This window comes from Grammomys surdaster, unplaced genomic scaffold (assembly GCF_004785775.1).
Source record: "Grammomys surdaster isolate TR1022 unplaced genomic scaffold, NIH_TR_1.0 128, whole genome shotgun sequence".
Classification (NCBI taxonomy): Eukaryota; Metazoa; Chordata; class Mammalia; order Rodentia; family Muridae; genus Grammomys; species Grammomys surdaster.
In genome coordinates this window covers 5771090-5784274 of record NW_021604586.1, presented here as the reverse complement: position 1 = coordinate 5784274, position 13185 = coordinate 5771090, and the positions used below count along the sequence as shown (strand labels likewise).

At 50.6% G+C, this 13185-nt stretch overlaps 1 protein-coding gene and 1 non-coding gene across 4 annotated transcripts in view; one reads left to right on the top strand and one right to left on the bottom strand.

Annotated features, from left to right (window-relative positions):
* Window positions 1–1212: 1212 nt before the first annotated feature.
* LOC114609514 lies at window positions 1213–1319 on the bottom strand. Its single transcript, XR_003709542.1, has one exon. It is a non-coding gene; the product is annotated as a U6 spliceosomal RNA (small nuclear RNA).
* A 1088-nt stretch (window positions 1320–2407) lies between these two features.
* Window positions 2408–13185, top strand: part of Klhdc4 (kelch domain containing 4) — a 31551-nt gene continuing 20773 nt past the window's right edge. Inside the window, exons 1-4 of one of the 3 annotated variants that reach the window (XM_028753004.1) lie at window positions 2408–2586; window positions 4466–4557; window positions 4992–5070; window positions 6116–6214. In XM_028753004.1, the coding sequence (XP_028608837.1) occupies window positions 2488–2586; window positions 4466–4557; window positions 4992–5070; window positions 6116–6214 (369 nt within the window). In that variant the 5' untranslated portion in view covers window positions 2408–2487. Of the gene's footprint in view, window positions 2587–4465; window positions 4558–4991; window positions 5071–6115; window positions 6215–13185 lie in introns of those variants that run through there. The other 2 variants (XM_028753010.1, XM_028753018.1) reach the window with 2 other exon arrangements.

Here is a 13185-nt window from a genome sequence, read left to right as displayed (position 1 = left end):
GGAGGATTAGGGATGCTTTAGGTTAAAGCGTGTTAGGAAACAGTGGTTCACCTGAGCAATGGGCAGGGTGCAGCTTGTTGCTACACTGTAGAAGGTGTCAGTTTGTGTCACTATCTATCTCTGCTCAGGTAATTATTTTCTCCCCTTTACCATTCCTGCAAGCAGTCTTGGAGATCAGGAGAGCCTTTATTTGGTTCCTCCATTTCCTTTTCTCTTTTTCCTTTTGTAGAACTCTGTCCTCTAAGCATGATATTCCTGCCTCCATCTTGATATCAGAGCTGTTTTGGCTGGGCAGTGGTGGTTCATGTCTTTCGTCTCAGCACTCAGGAGGCAGAGGTCACTGGATATCTGAGTTCAAGATCAGCCTAGTCTACAGAGAGGGTTCCGGAACAGCCAGAGTTACACAGAAAAACCTGTCGTTAAAAAAAAAAACAAAAACAAAAAAAAGGAAAAGAAAAAACAAATTAAAGCTGTTTTATTTTGTGTCTTTCTTTCCTAGTAGTGAAAATTTTAACCTGCAGTGAGTCACTGTGACCTGTATCAAGAGCTTCCTGGTTTAGCTTAGAGAGTCTTTCAGATAATAAAAGCATTAATCCCTGTAACTTCCAGATCTTTCTAAATCTTCCACAGAGAATATCCTCTCCCTTTCACAGGCCTGAAGAAGGAACACTGTTATATATTGTGAACAGTAGAGACCATTAATGGGCTCTTACAGAATTGGGACTTTTCGTATTCTCTTGCAGAAGGAGGTGGGGAGTACCACAGACACTCACTGGAGATTCCAGCCTATCCTTCTGTTTGTGTGTGTGGTATATATACACGTATATGTATATGTGTGTGTATTTGATCATTTTCTCTCCCCTCACGAAACTCTGCCTAGATACCCTACTACCACACACACAAACAGCGGCTTTTAGATGGTAAAAATACTTCCTGATTGGCTTTTCCTTTGGGAGCGAGGTAGGGCTGTTAAGGGATGCACACCTCGGACAACACTACAGATAGGTTCTAGGCAAGATGAGCTTTCTGAAGACAATCTCAATTTCAGCTTTGAAAAATAAGGAACGGAGTCTGGCAGTGGCATACACCTTTAATCCCAGGACTCGGGGGGCAGGGGCAGGCAGGTCTCCTGTGAGTTTGAGGCCAGCCTGTTCTAGAGAGTGAGTTCCAGGACAACCAAAGCCCTTGTCTCAAAAAAAAAAAAACCATAAGAAAAATATGGAACACTTCACGAATTTGAGTGTCATCCTTTCCCAGGGACCATGCTAATAATCTCTGTATTATTCCAATGTTAGCATATCTGCTGCCAAAGTGAGCACATAGCACATTTCTTTTATTTGTTAACATCCTATTTGGGGTGAAAAGTTGTTTCTCTCTCTCTCTCTCTCTCTCTCTCTCTCTCTCTCTCTCTCCTCTCTCTCGTTTTTTTTTTTTTGTTTTTGTTTGTTTTGTTTTTCAAGATAGGGTTTCTCTGTGTAGTCCTGGCTGTCTTGGAACTCACTCTGTAGACCAGGCTGCCCTCGAACTCAGAAATCTGCCTGCCTCTCCCTCCCAAGTTCTGGGATTAAAATCGAGCGCCACCACCGCCCGGCATTTCTGTGTATCTCTTCAGGAAAAAAAAAAAAAAAAGAAAAAAAGAAACTATACAACAGCATTGTTTTCCTCACAAGTAATTTTTCTTCCTAAGAACTAGGTTTATGGAAAAATCTGGAACTGAGTTGGGAGTTCACGCCTCCTCAGAGCTTCAATGATTAGTGGTTGGCCTGATCCGAGGCAGTTTCTTTAAAGGCTGTACTTTGGCAGCATTCCCACAGAGAAAGAAGATTATTTCCTCGTCTATGTGTTCCCTTTGCCAATATTTCGCTTGCCCTTCCTTACTTTGTGCCATTCCTTGATTACAGCTCAGAGACAACACCCTCTAGGCAATGCACATATTTTCTCTGCTCTTTCAAACCGCGGGTCCCTCCCATTTGAATCAAACCCGGGAACATATTTTTCTATCACGTCTTTGCCAGGACGTAAATCAAGCACCGTTGGGAATGTAGATACACATCACCAGCTCCTGTCTCCTAATGGAGAGACATGCTGGTCCAGTGGAGCCACGCCGGCTGAAGAGCAAAGGCACTGCCGGAGAGCCTGACAGCTCCTGGCACATTTTACATGGTGTAGGAAAAGGGGCTGCCTTAACTCAGGTCAGGAATCCCTGAGTACATGGAAACTCCTCAGCGGAATGAGACCTCTTGCTCGCGTCTAGTTTAGAGTCACCCAGTTTGCTGGTGCTGCCGGGGAGCGGACACATGACTAACTTGGCCTGAGATGCACGGGCGGGAGGAACCAAATCACTGGTGGAGTCGGCTGCTCCACGGACCACCAGAGAAACGGACAGGAAGTGACCCTCTTTTAGCGCGCCGCTCGTTTCCGGCCTGGCAGAACATCGTCATTCATTTTCCTTCCGTTGTCTCCGCTTGCCGCTTCACAACCGGCGCGATGGGCAAGAAGGGAAAGAAAGAGAAGAAGGGCCGCGGCGCGGAGAAGACGGCCGCCAAGATGGAGAAGAAGGTGTCCAAGCGCTCGCGGAAGGAGGAGGTGAGCGGGACCGGGAGGGACGGGCGTGGAGCGGCGTGACGCTGCGGGCGGGAGACCGGGAGCCAGGGTTGTGCCCGGGGTCCCTGAGTGGCGGGCGGACGCCTAGCCCAGCACCTTCAGGCCTCTCCCTCTGTCCCGGGTCCCTTTGCAGCCCCGGGACTCCTCGTTTACCCCGTCGCCCCCTCTTCCTGTTCGGTTCCGCTTGCCTCCCTTACTGTAGGCAGAGTGAAGCAGCGTGGTGGGGTTTAGTGGCGGAGAACTGAAGTTGAGTGTCTCCTGCCTTGTCCAAGTCTGCGTTCCAGGAATAAAGCCGTAACAGTCCCCGCCCCATAAAGGAGAGCAGATTTTCTTCCAGCAGCTTTAGGGAGTGAGCCATAAGTAGTTTTAGGGTTTTGTTTGTTCGTTTTCGAGACCGGGTTTCTCTGTCTGTCCTGGAACTCACTCTGTAGACCAGGGTGGCCTCGAACTGAGAGAACTCCCACTGCTCCTGCCCCCCGAGTGGTGGAATTAAAGTCATGTGCCACCAGCAGCAGGCGGTATAAGTAGAATTTAGTCACCAAACAAGTCACTGGAACTGTGTGGTGTTTCATAACAGTTGGTTGTGACCGTCACTGTCATATCCTCAAGGGCATTCGTTATCCCAGGAGCTACAGGTGATCCGTGTTGAACTTCCAGCTAAGTGCCATGCTTGCTGTTGTCTTAGGTCTTTCTGACCTAAAACTATGGAGGCAGCTATAATGACTAAGGTTAGCTCAGTGGTCTGCCAGGCACAGGACTTCCTGGGCTCCCATCCTCATAACCTTGGAAGAGGGAACCTCAGTTTAAAAAGTACCTCCATAAGATTGGCCTGTGTGGCGCTGGAGAGATGGCTCAGCTGTTAAGAGCATATGTCGCTTCTGTGCACCCGCCTGGGAGCTCACAGCTGTCTGGCCTTTGTGCACCAGGCACGCACATGGTCCACAGACACACATTTAAGCAAGATGCCTACGCACATGAAATAATAAAAATTTTAAAACCTTCCAGGCAAATCTGTGGGAGGTATTATCTCAGTTATTGATTGCTATTGGGGAATCTAACCCATACCTAGGCGGGTGGCGCTGGCTTGTTAAGAAAGCAAGCTGAGCAAGCTTCAGAAAACTAACCAGTAAGCAGCTTTCCTCCTTGGTGTCTGCTTCACCGCCTGCCTGCCTTCCTGTGGGTTCCTGTGCTAACTTCCTTTCACAATGGACCATAAGCTATAAGATGAGATAAACCCTCTCCTCCCCAGTTGCTTTTGATCACAGCAATAGAAAGCAAACTAGGACACCCTAGTAAACTCAGGGGAGTAGGCGCTGTGTGGGTGCGGAAAGGCTCGGTCTCAGCGATGTCCAGCATGCTTTTTCCTTAGTGTCCAGGTCTATGGTGATGGCTGGGAAGTAGGGGCTGTCGAGTGGTGGACCCCAGGTCAGCACTGACCCCATCATTCAGGCACTGGTCTAAAGGACTCGAGGCCTGTTCTCATGGAGGTCCTGTGTTAGCATGGGAATAGGAGCTGGAAACCAGTAAGCAAGAGGAATTCCAGGCGCAGCTATGTAGATAGCAAGGCAGGCCAAACAGGTTGTCAGAGGCCATTGAGGGCAGAGTAACCAGGGTGCAATGTCCTTCATAGAAAACCCTTGGTTGGCAGGAGGGGTGTGCATGCATCTACACCTACAGAGAAGCTGCTGCCGGTGTCACGGTGAGTATTTCCTGAATGTGTCAGAATCTCTCTGTTTTCAGATCCATGTTAGCACTCAGATGTGATTGGATCCCAGTCCAGCCAATGGGACAAAAGCTGAGTGTGCCTTTGACTCTGAGACAGGTTAGGCGGTCTCACGTATAGCTATATTTGTATCCTCAGGAAGACCTGGAGGCCCTCATAGCCCATTTTCAGACCTTGGATGCCAAAAAGACCCAGGTCACAGAGACACCATGTCCTCCACCCTCCCCACGGTAAGTGAGCAAACTTTGTTTCTCTATCTTGGGTGGGGGTGTTTCAAGACTGGGTTTCTCTGTGTAGCCCTGGCTGTCCTGGAACTCTCTGTAGACCAGGCTGAATTTAGAGATCTGCCAGACTCTGCCTCCTGGGTAATGGGATTAAAGGTGTGTATCCTTTAAGACTAGACAAAAGCCTAGCCTTCCAGGACAGGTCAGGAAGTTCCATGTGTAGTTAGATGTTGGCTGTCTTCCTGCGTGCTTTCTCAGTTAGTTCTAAGGGAGCTTGCCTAGTACCAGAGCTCTCTGTGAGCATGAACTTGGTGTTGGGCTGGAGGCTGCAGGGTGGGTCTTGGCCCTGTCCTCTGAGGTGGGTGTAGGGAAGAAAGGGAGTCTGCTTAGCTTGGTATCATGTTCTCTGACATTGCTCCTTGGTGCCTTTTGTCTTGCAGGTTAAATGCCTCCCTGTCTGCTCATCCTGAGAAAGATGAATTAATCCTTTTTGGAGGTGAATATTTCAATGGCCAAAAAGTAAAGTATATGTTTTTCTTTTCTCCCAACCTTTTGGGGCTCCTTTGAAGTAAATTTAAGTTGGTGATATAAATGTGTCCTGTCACCCCCTCTTGTGCTCCCACATGCTAAGCGTCAAGCCTGAGGCGGATTTTCGTGACTAGTCACCAGAATCCCTTAGGGACCCGCAGCAGGGACTTCACTGCTGCAAGAGTCCTGGCCTCTTCTAGTCAGCAGAGCCTTGCTCCGTTGGGCCATGTGTGCACCACACACTGTCCCAGGGCTGCTTTTGTTCTGCTTTGTGCTGCTGGGGCTCATCCCGAGCTTTGTCCATGCTAGGCACTCAGTCTCTGACGGTGTGCTCTCAGGCCTGCCTTCAGAGTTGTCTGGAGAAGTGTTAGTGAAGTTGGAGTCTAGAAGGAAAGCAGTTGAAAGCGTGGGCTCCTCCAGCACCTGCCACAAGCTCCAGCCATCTCACTGTCCAGCTTGCTTTCTGTGTTTTCACGCACTTAAACTGCCCTAAGTTCCGAGTGACAGGAATGCTGTGCCTGTGCAGCAGAGGCTCTGGGGCCTGAGGAGTCAGTTGGCACCCTGACACTCGGTCCCTGACCTGTAAGAGTTTCTTCTGTATCGGCACACTGACACGCAGTCCCTGACTTGTACTGTTTGCTCTGTGAGCTCTGAGTGTAGAGCGGGGAAGGGATGCTGATGCGGCCACGCTGTCCTGTGACGGGCAGTGCTCTTTAAGAAATAGTGGTGTGTGAGGCTAGTGTTCTGGGCCCATGTTAAGGTGGGCTGGGCTGAGGGGCGGAGGTTTGGTGCCTTAGGCATGCACAGTGCATGTTCCAATTGGCATTTTTATCTATTCATAAGTTCATTGAGACTTAAGCCTGTGGCAAGTCCGGAGCATCTGTCTTGTCCTTGTAGACAGTTTTTGGGCTTACACATGGCCTGTCTGCACTGGTATGGGTCGGTGCATAAGCTTCCTGCAGAGCACACTCCCTGCTGCTGCTCCTGGCTGCTGGCATGCCATCTGTGGCATTGATGATCCACTTCCTTCCTGCAGACCTTCATGTATAATGAACTCTACGTCTACAGTATCCGGAAGGACACTTGGACAAAAGTTGACATCCCTGGCCCACCTCCCAGGCGCTGTGCTCATCAGGTAAAGCCAGAACTGACCGTTGGAGTCACCTGCATATGGGAGGCCGTCTCCTGCCTCCCTTTGACATCCTTCTGGGCCTTTGAGATAGGATCTCTGTGGCCCAGGCTAGTCTTGAACTCACGGCATCTTGCCTTAAGGCTCCTGTGTGATGGAATGAGGCTGGAGCTGCCAGCCTGGGTTCTGCCATGTTCTCTGGACTCCTTACTGAGTTTCCGTTCACCAGTCTGAGGGACAGAACCGCTGTTCTGAATGCTGTGCTGATCGAAGGCACCGCTGCATGTTATGAGACAGGATACAATAGCACCTTTTTGGTTAGAGCGTCCAGTGTGCCCCGAGGCTGGGCTGGTGCTGACCACAGCACAGTGCAGTGTCCAAGAGTGGGTCAGATGGTGGAGGGAATGGAATTATTTCAGATAAATTGTGTGTTATAAATTCATCGTTAGCTATTTCTGCAGACACAAAGGAGAGCGGGTGAGAGCCGCTCTGCCTCTCAGGAAAGCTGCTCCCAGTGTCAGGTGTCTCTGGCTCTATAGCTCCCATCCAGCACCAACAGTTAGTCCTCCTTTCCTGCCTGGGCGGAGGATGGGTGTGGGTGGACGTTGAGGATGGCTCGCCTGTGCTGACTCTGGAGGCTGAGGCAGCTGATCCTGAGGTTTGATGTCAGAAGGAAAGTGAAGGCTGTCTGCCTCTTGATGGTTTGTTTCTCCAAGGTGATGCTGCTGACCAGAATGTACTTGAAGTGCGTTTTCTCATGGTGCTGGCTGTTTTTGTCAGCTTGGAATAAGCTAGAGTCACCTGGAAAGAGGAGACCTCTGCTGAGGAAGTGCCTCTATCAGATTGTCCTGTGGGCACATCTGTGGTGGGAATCCAGTCACTGTGGCTGGTGTTGGTCCTGGGCAGGTGGTCCTGTGTCATATAAGAAAGCAAACTGAGCAAGCTGTGGGGAGAAAGGCAGTAAGCAGGATTCCTCTCATGAAGGCTAAGGCTCAGTTGGTTGGCGTGACAGCTGACTTTTCACCGGCCTCTGTGGTGGCGAGCTGTGGATGGGAAGATTAGTGCACACCGAGTGCCTGTGAAAGAACCCCTGGCCAGCAGCCGACTCCTGGTTCTGCGCCCTCTGGGGCTGGATGCCCTCTGGGGCTGGGATGCAGCAGTGACTCACTCGGCCTCTGTTTTGTGCCTGGCTTGGTCTTGCGGGTGTCTGGCTTGGGTAGGGCTTGGGCTCCCTCAGCAGAAGGGTGAGGCTGACATGAGAGACCTGTGTTGTGTTTTGTTTTGGTGGCATTGAGATAAAATGGAGCACAGAGTGTGTGTTTATATTTACGGTGCACACACGCTGGCTGGCTATGCGGATGGTCTCAGTTATGGTTCCTTTCCCTGTGTTCCCTGCATTGACAAGGGAACTCGAACACCTGGGAGCCCATGGCCTTGGTGGGGTGGGTCGGTGGGGCTGTCCTCCTCTGCACCTGTGTGGTGTACCAGCCCATACCTGGCCACATGGCCATGTTCTGGTTCTGTCTGACCCAGAGGAAAGGGTGACTGCACAGTTTCCATGGTTTTTCGGGAATTGCTGCAGTCTGCTGCGTGTTTTCAAGTGCTTTTTGTTCTGTTCTGCTTTTGGTCTTTGCTTTTGGTTCATTTCGAACCAAGTGCAGCAGTGAGGGTCAGGGGGAGGAGCCTGTGAGTTGCAGAGGGCAGATCAGACCGTGACTGACGGGAAGTGCCTGTAGCCAGTCCAGCTCAAAGGACTTGTCTCTCGAGAGTAGTTTGGGTTGTTCTGAGGTACGCAGTAGCCTTGGTCTGTGCTCTGCTTTCAGGAAGTCTGTGCTGACCTGGGAGGCTCTTGTAGGAGTCAGTAGTGTTGACTTCTTTAACTACATTCAGCAGCAGCTGGGTGTGGATGCACGCCTTTGGTCCCAGCACTAGGGAGTGACTGCTGTATATAGGGCCCTTGGAGAATGGGGTTGGACATCTGCTGACTTCCTTGACCCTTATTAATTTGTTGACACAGGGTTTTTCCTTGAACCTGGGACTTGCTGGCTGGCCAGCAGTCCTCAGGAATTGTCCTGCCTCTGCCCCCTCAGCACTAGGAAGGCAGGCCCAGGCCGCCGTGCCCAGCTTGCTTTGTTGAAGTGTAGCTTCTCAAGTACTGGGCTCAGCTCCTCAGCTGCCACAGCCAGCGTATTCCCCGATAAGTCGTTCCTCCTTTCTAATGTGTGCACACTTACAAAGCCTCCGGGTGCTGTTTGTCTAGATTGAGTGAGAAGTACACACCTGGGCTGGGTTTCGTTGTGTCCTTGGACACAAGCTCATCTTTCTCTTGTGCAGCCACGTGCATGCCACAGCACATGGAGAGGTCAGAGGGCAGGTTTGGAAGTCAGTCCTCCCTCTCCACTGTGGGTTCCAGGATGGAACTCAGTCATCGGGTATGCGCAGTAAGCCCTCTTACCCGCCGGGCCTCCTGCTGAGCCTGTTTCTATTGGTGCCAGGCAGCTGGGGTCACTGAGCGACCAAGCTCTTCCTATACATCCTCGTCTACATAGTACTGAGTTCCAGGCCGATTAGGGCTGCGTAGTGTGACCACGGAAAAGAAAAGAAACCCACCTCTCAGCACTTCCAAAAGCTCCCTGAAAGATGGAAGAGAGTACCTTGGGGTTAAACACTTCAGCACTAAATCCCAAGTGGAAACTGGTTCCTCAGGTTCCTGTGCTGTTTTCTGTCTTGTTTTCAAATGTGGAGTATATTGATTTTTTTCCTATTTGAATATATTTTTGGATAAACAAAAGACTACCCTCTGTTCTGCCCCTGACTTATAAGGACAGCACCACCACCAAGGGTGAGGTATATCTGTATTTTTTAAAATTTTAATTCATATTTCGTGTGCATTGGTGTTTTGCCAGCATGTATGTCTGTGTGGTGGTGTCAGATTCCTGGAACTGGAGTTACAGTTGTAAGTTGCCATGTGGTTGCTGGGAATTGAAACTGGGTCCTCTGGAAGAGAAGCCCGTGCTCTTAACTGCTGAGCCCTGAATATGTATTAACTTAATTTTTTTAACATTATTTATTCACTTGTGTGTGTGTGTGTGGTTTTTTTTTTTCTTTTTGGTTTTTTGAGACAGGGTTTCTCTGTGTAGCCCTGGCTGTCCTGGAACTCACTCTGTAGACCAGGCTGGCCTCAAACTCAGAAATCCACCTGCCTCTGCCTCCCAAGTGCTGGGATTAAAGGCGTGCGCCACCACTGCCCGACGTGTGTTTATTTTTTACTTATGTTTTTGTTCTGTTGAGACAGGTTTTTTTTGGGGGGGGGGCATAGGGGGTAGTCCTTGCTGTCCTAGAACTCACTCTGTAGGCCAGGGTGATTTCAAACTCAAAAGGATCACTCTGCCTCCCAAGAGCTGGGATTAAAGGCGTGCACCATCACTGCCTGGAGCGTGCACATGTATGTGCACTTGTGTTTAGCATGGCACACATTTGGAGGTCTGAGGAAGTTTTGGAGAGTCCTCTCCTTTGAGCATGTGGCTTCCGGAGATTGAGCTCAGTCATCAGGTTTGGAGGCGAACACCTTATCTGCTGAGCCGCCTCACTAGGTGCTGTCTGCTTTCCCAATCAGTCAGCACGTGGTGGTTCTCTTTGTTGCACTCTTCCAGCTCCCTTGGAGGCTTAACCTCTTCAGATTTCTCCTCACCGGAGGCGTTAGAGCTGCAGATTCCCTCTAGACACGGCTGCAGCTCTCCCCTGCGTAGTTGGTGCTTCATGTTTTCAGATCACTGGAGTCGAGTGTTCATCTGACCTTTGGGTTATGAAGTTTAGCAGTTATTTAATCTACAGACACTTTGAAAGTGTCCCCAGATGTTTTTTGTAAGGAAGCCTTCATGATTCAGACTATGCGGTCACTTGGTAGCCCCATGTGAGCTCTTGGTGACACGGCTGTGCCCTCCAGCTATGTTGCTTGCCGTGACTAGCATTCCATTCCTCATGAACTCGCTGGTGCGTTCCTGATGACTGGTCTGTGCTGTGGAGTTTACTGCCTGTGCTTGGTGTAGCCCTTCCTTCTTGGGACTCAGCTTTGTATGACAGATCCTAACACCCTACCCAACCTCTAGTGCTTACTTAACGTACCTTCCTTAAGAATTATGCTGTGGGGCTGGGGAGACGGCTCCTGGTTAAGAGCACTGGCTGTTCTTCTAAAGGACCCGGGCCTGGTTTCAGCAACCACATGTAGCTCACATCCTGAGTATGTGTCTGATTTGAGGAGGACTTTGCATGAGCATGGGGCCCACAATGGAAGGATGCTTACAGGAGAAACTGGTTCCCAAGAAATGGGTCCATCCCCACTCCCTAGAAGCTACTTCAGTTGCTGATGGTAAAGCCAGCCCAGTGTGCACGTCTGGAGCAGGCTGTGCAGAAGATTTAGGATAAGGAACCTCACAAGCTGCCACTCTGTGCTCTCTCTGTGGCTGAGGGAGATGAGCCTGGGCTTGCCACTACTTTGTGCATATGTGGACGTTGGTCTTGCTCTGGTCCTGACAAGAGTGCCACGGCCTGCCTTGCTCAGCTGGCTTCTCAGGTTGCAGGCCCGAGGAAGGAGCCCAGGGCTCAGCAGCTACCAGGATGGTTCTTTTCTTTGTTGAGATGGACTCACTGTGTGGCCTTGGCTCTTGACCCACAGACACGGATCGGCCTGCCTTTGCTTCCCAAGCTCTGGGGTTAAGGATGTGGAGCACTGTCCAGTCATCAGGTTTGCCCATTCTTTGCACGGATGTTAGCACAGTCCTGGGGCTCTGTACCCAGAGCAGGGAGCCCATCCCATGGCCATCTCTGATGAGCAGCAGTGGAAGCGCTCGCTGGCTTCAGTTTTGATTCTCTGGGCTGAGGGGCTGCTGTGGTGCTGCTCTGCTCGCAGTGAGGCCTCGGGGTGGACCGTGAACACTCTTGCAGAGGGAACCTGAGGCCTGCCTTCACTGCCCTTGTCAGCCCTTTCTAGTTCTACATCCATCTGTGCTGCTGTGGGTGACACATGTCATGTTAGAATAGTCTGTTCTAAACAGGTTGGGAGGCAAGAAGCCTACTGCCCAGGCTCTGGTGTCTTAGTGCTCTATAGGTTGTGGTCAGCAAACAGGATAAGAAGCTCAAGGTAATCCTTGGATACATGATGAGTTTGAGGCTAGCCTGGGCTACACAAGGCTTTGTTTTTATTTTTTATTATCTTTAATCTTTCCTCACAGTCCAGTCGCTATCCCCCTCCTGTTTTGCTCTGTCACAGCTCCATCTCATTCCTCCTTCCCCATCTCCAAGAGGATGCCCCCCTCAACCTCCCCACCCCATCCTGCCAAGCCTCATTCCCTGAGGCTCGAAGTCTCTCAAGGGCTAGGCGCATCTTCTCTCACTGAGACCAGACAAGGCAGTCCTCTGCTGTATTTGTGTCGGGGGCCTCTGACCAGCCAGTGTATGCTGACTGGTTGGTGGCTCAGTGTCTGAGAGATCTCAGGGTTCCAGGTTCCTTGAGACTGCTGGTCTTCCTATGGGGTTGCCGCCCTCCTCAGCTTCTTCCAGCCTTTCCCTGATTCGACCACAGAGGCCCTCGACCACAGAGGCCCTCAACCTCAGACCATTTGTTGGTTGTAAGTATCTGCTTCTGACTCAGTCAGCTTCTTGTTGGGCGTCCCAGAGGACAGCCATGCTGTGCTCCCGTCTGTAAGCACACCACAGCATCAGTAATAGTGTCAGGCCCTGGAGCCATCCCCTGAGTTTGGGCCTGTCACTGGATCTCCTATCCCCTAGTCTCCTCTCCATTTAGTCCCCGCACTTCTCCCAGACAGAAACAACCCCGGGTCAGAGAGGATGGCAACCCCATCCCTCCACCCAATGCCCTGTCTTTCTACTGGAGGTGGACTCTACAAGTTCCCTCTTCCCACTGTTGGGCATCTCATCCGAAGTCCTTCCCTTTGAGTCTTGAGAGTCTCTCACCTCCCAGGTCTCTGGTACATTATGGAGGGCCCTCCCAGCCCCCCCGACTCCGGAGGTTGTATATTTCCGTTCATTCTGTTTGGCCCTTAGGGCTTCACTCCTGGTCCCCACCCCCAAGTACCGGATCATGTTCCCCCTTTCCCCTGCCCCTCCCCCTCCCCTCTCCCACCCAATCCCCTCCCTCCCTCTCTCTGCCCTCTGCTTTCTTCTCCCTCCCAAGTGGGATTGAGGCATCCTCACTTGGGCCCTTTGGCTTGTTAACCTTCTTGAGTTCATGGATTGTGTCCTGGGTATTCTATACTTTTTTGGCTAATATCCACTTATTAGTGAGTACATACCATGCATGTCCTTTTGGGTCTGAGTTACCTCACTCAGGATGATATTTTCTATTCCATCCATTTGCCTGCAAAACTTGATGATGTCCTTGTTCTTAATATTAATAGTTGGATAGTATTCCATTGTGTAAAAGAACCACATTTTCTGTATCCATTCTTCCGTTGTGTGCATCTGGGTTGTTCCCAGCTTCGGCTATCACAAGTACGGTTGCTGTGAACATAGTGGAGCACGTGCTCCTGTGGCATGGTGGGCATCTTTTGGTTATATGCCCACGAATGGTATAGCTGGGTCTTAAGGTAGATCTGTGGTTTTATTCTAAAAAAGTTTTGCAAAGAATGTTCAGACGAACAGCAGTCCTTAGCTTTAGCTCTTTGGAAACAAATGTTAATATTCCATCAACTCTTCATGTCGTGTTCGTGCGTGCTCCTGAAGTCATTTCAGATGAGCGGTAGATGCTGGCTGCCTAGGGAGGGGCTCAGTGGATGAACCAGGTTGGGGATATAACGCTCTGTTGCACAAGTGTGAGGACCCGAATTAGGGGCCCAGCATCCATGTAAAACGGGTGTGGTTACTCACCCGTGTCCCTAGTGTTGGCAAGGCTGGGGACAGGAGGATCACTGGATGTGGTTACACACCTGTATCCCTAGTGTTGGCAAGGCTGGGGACAG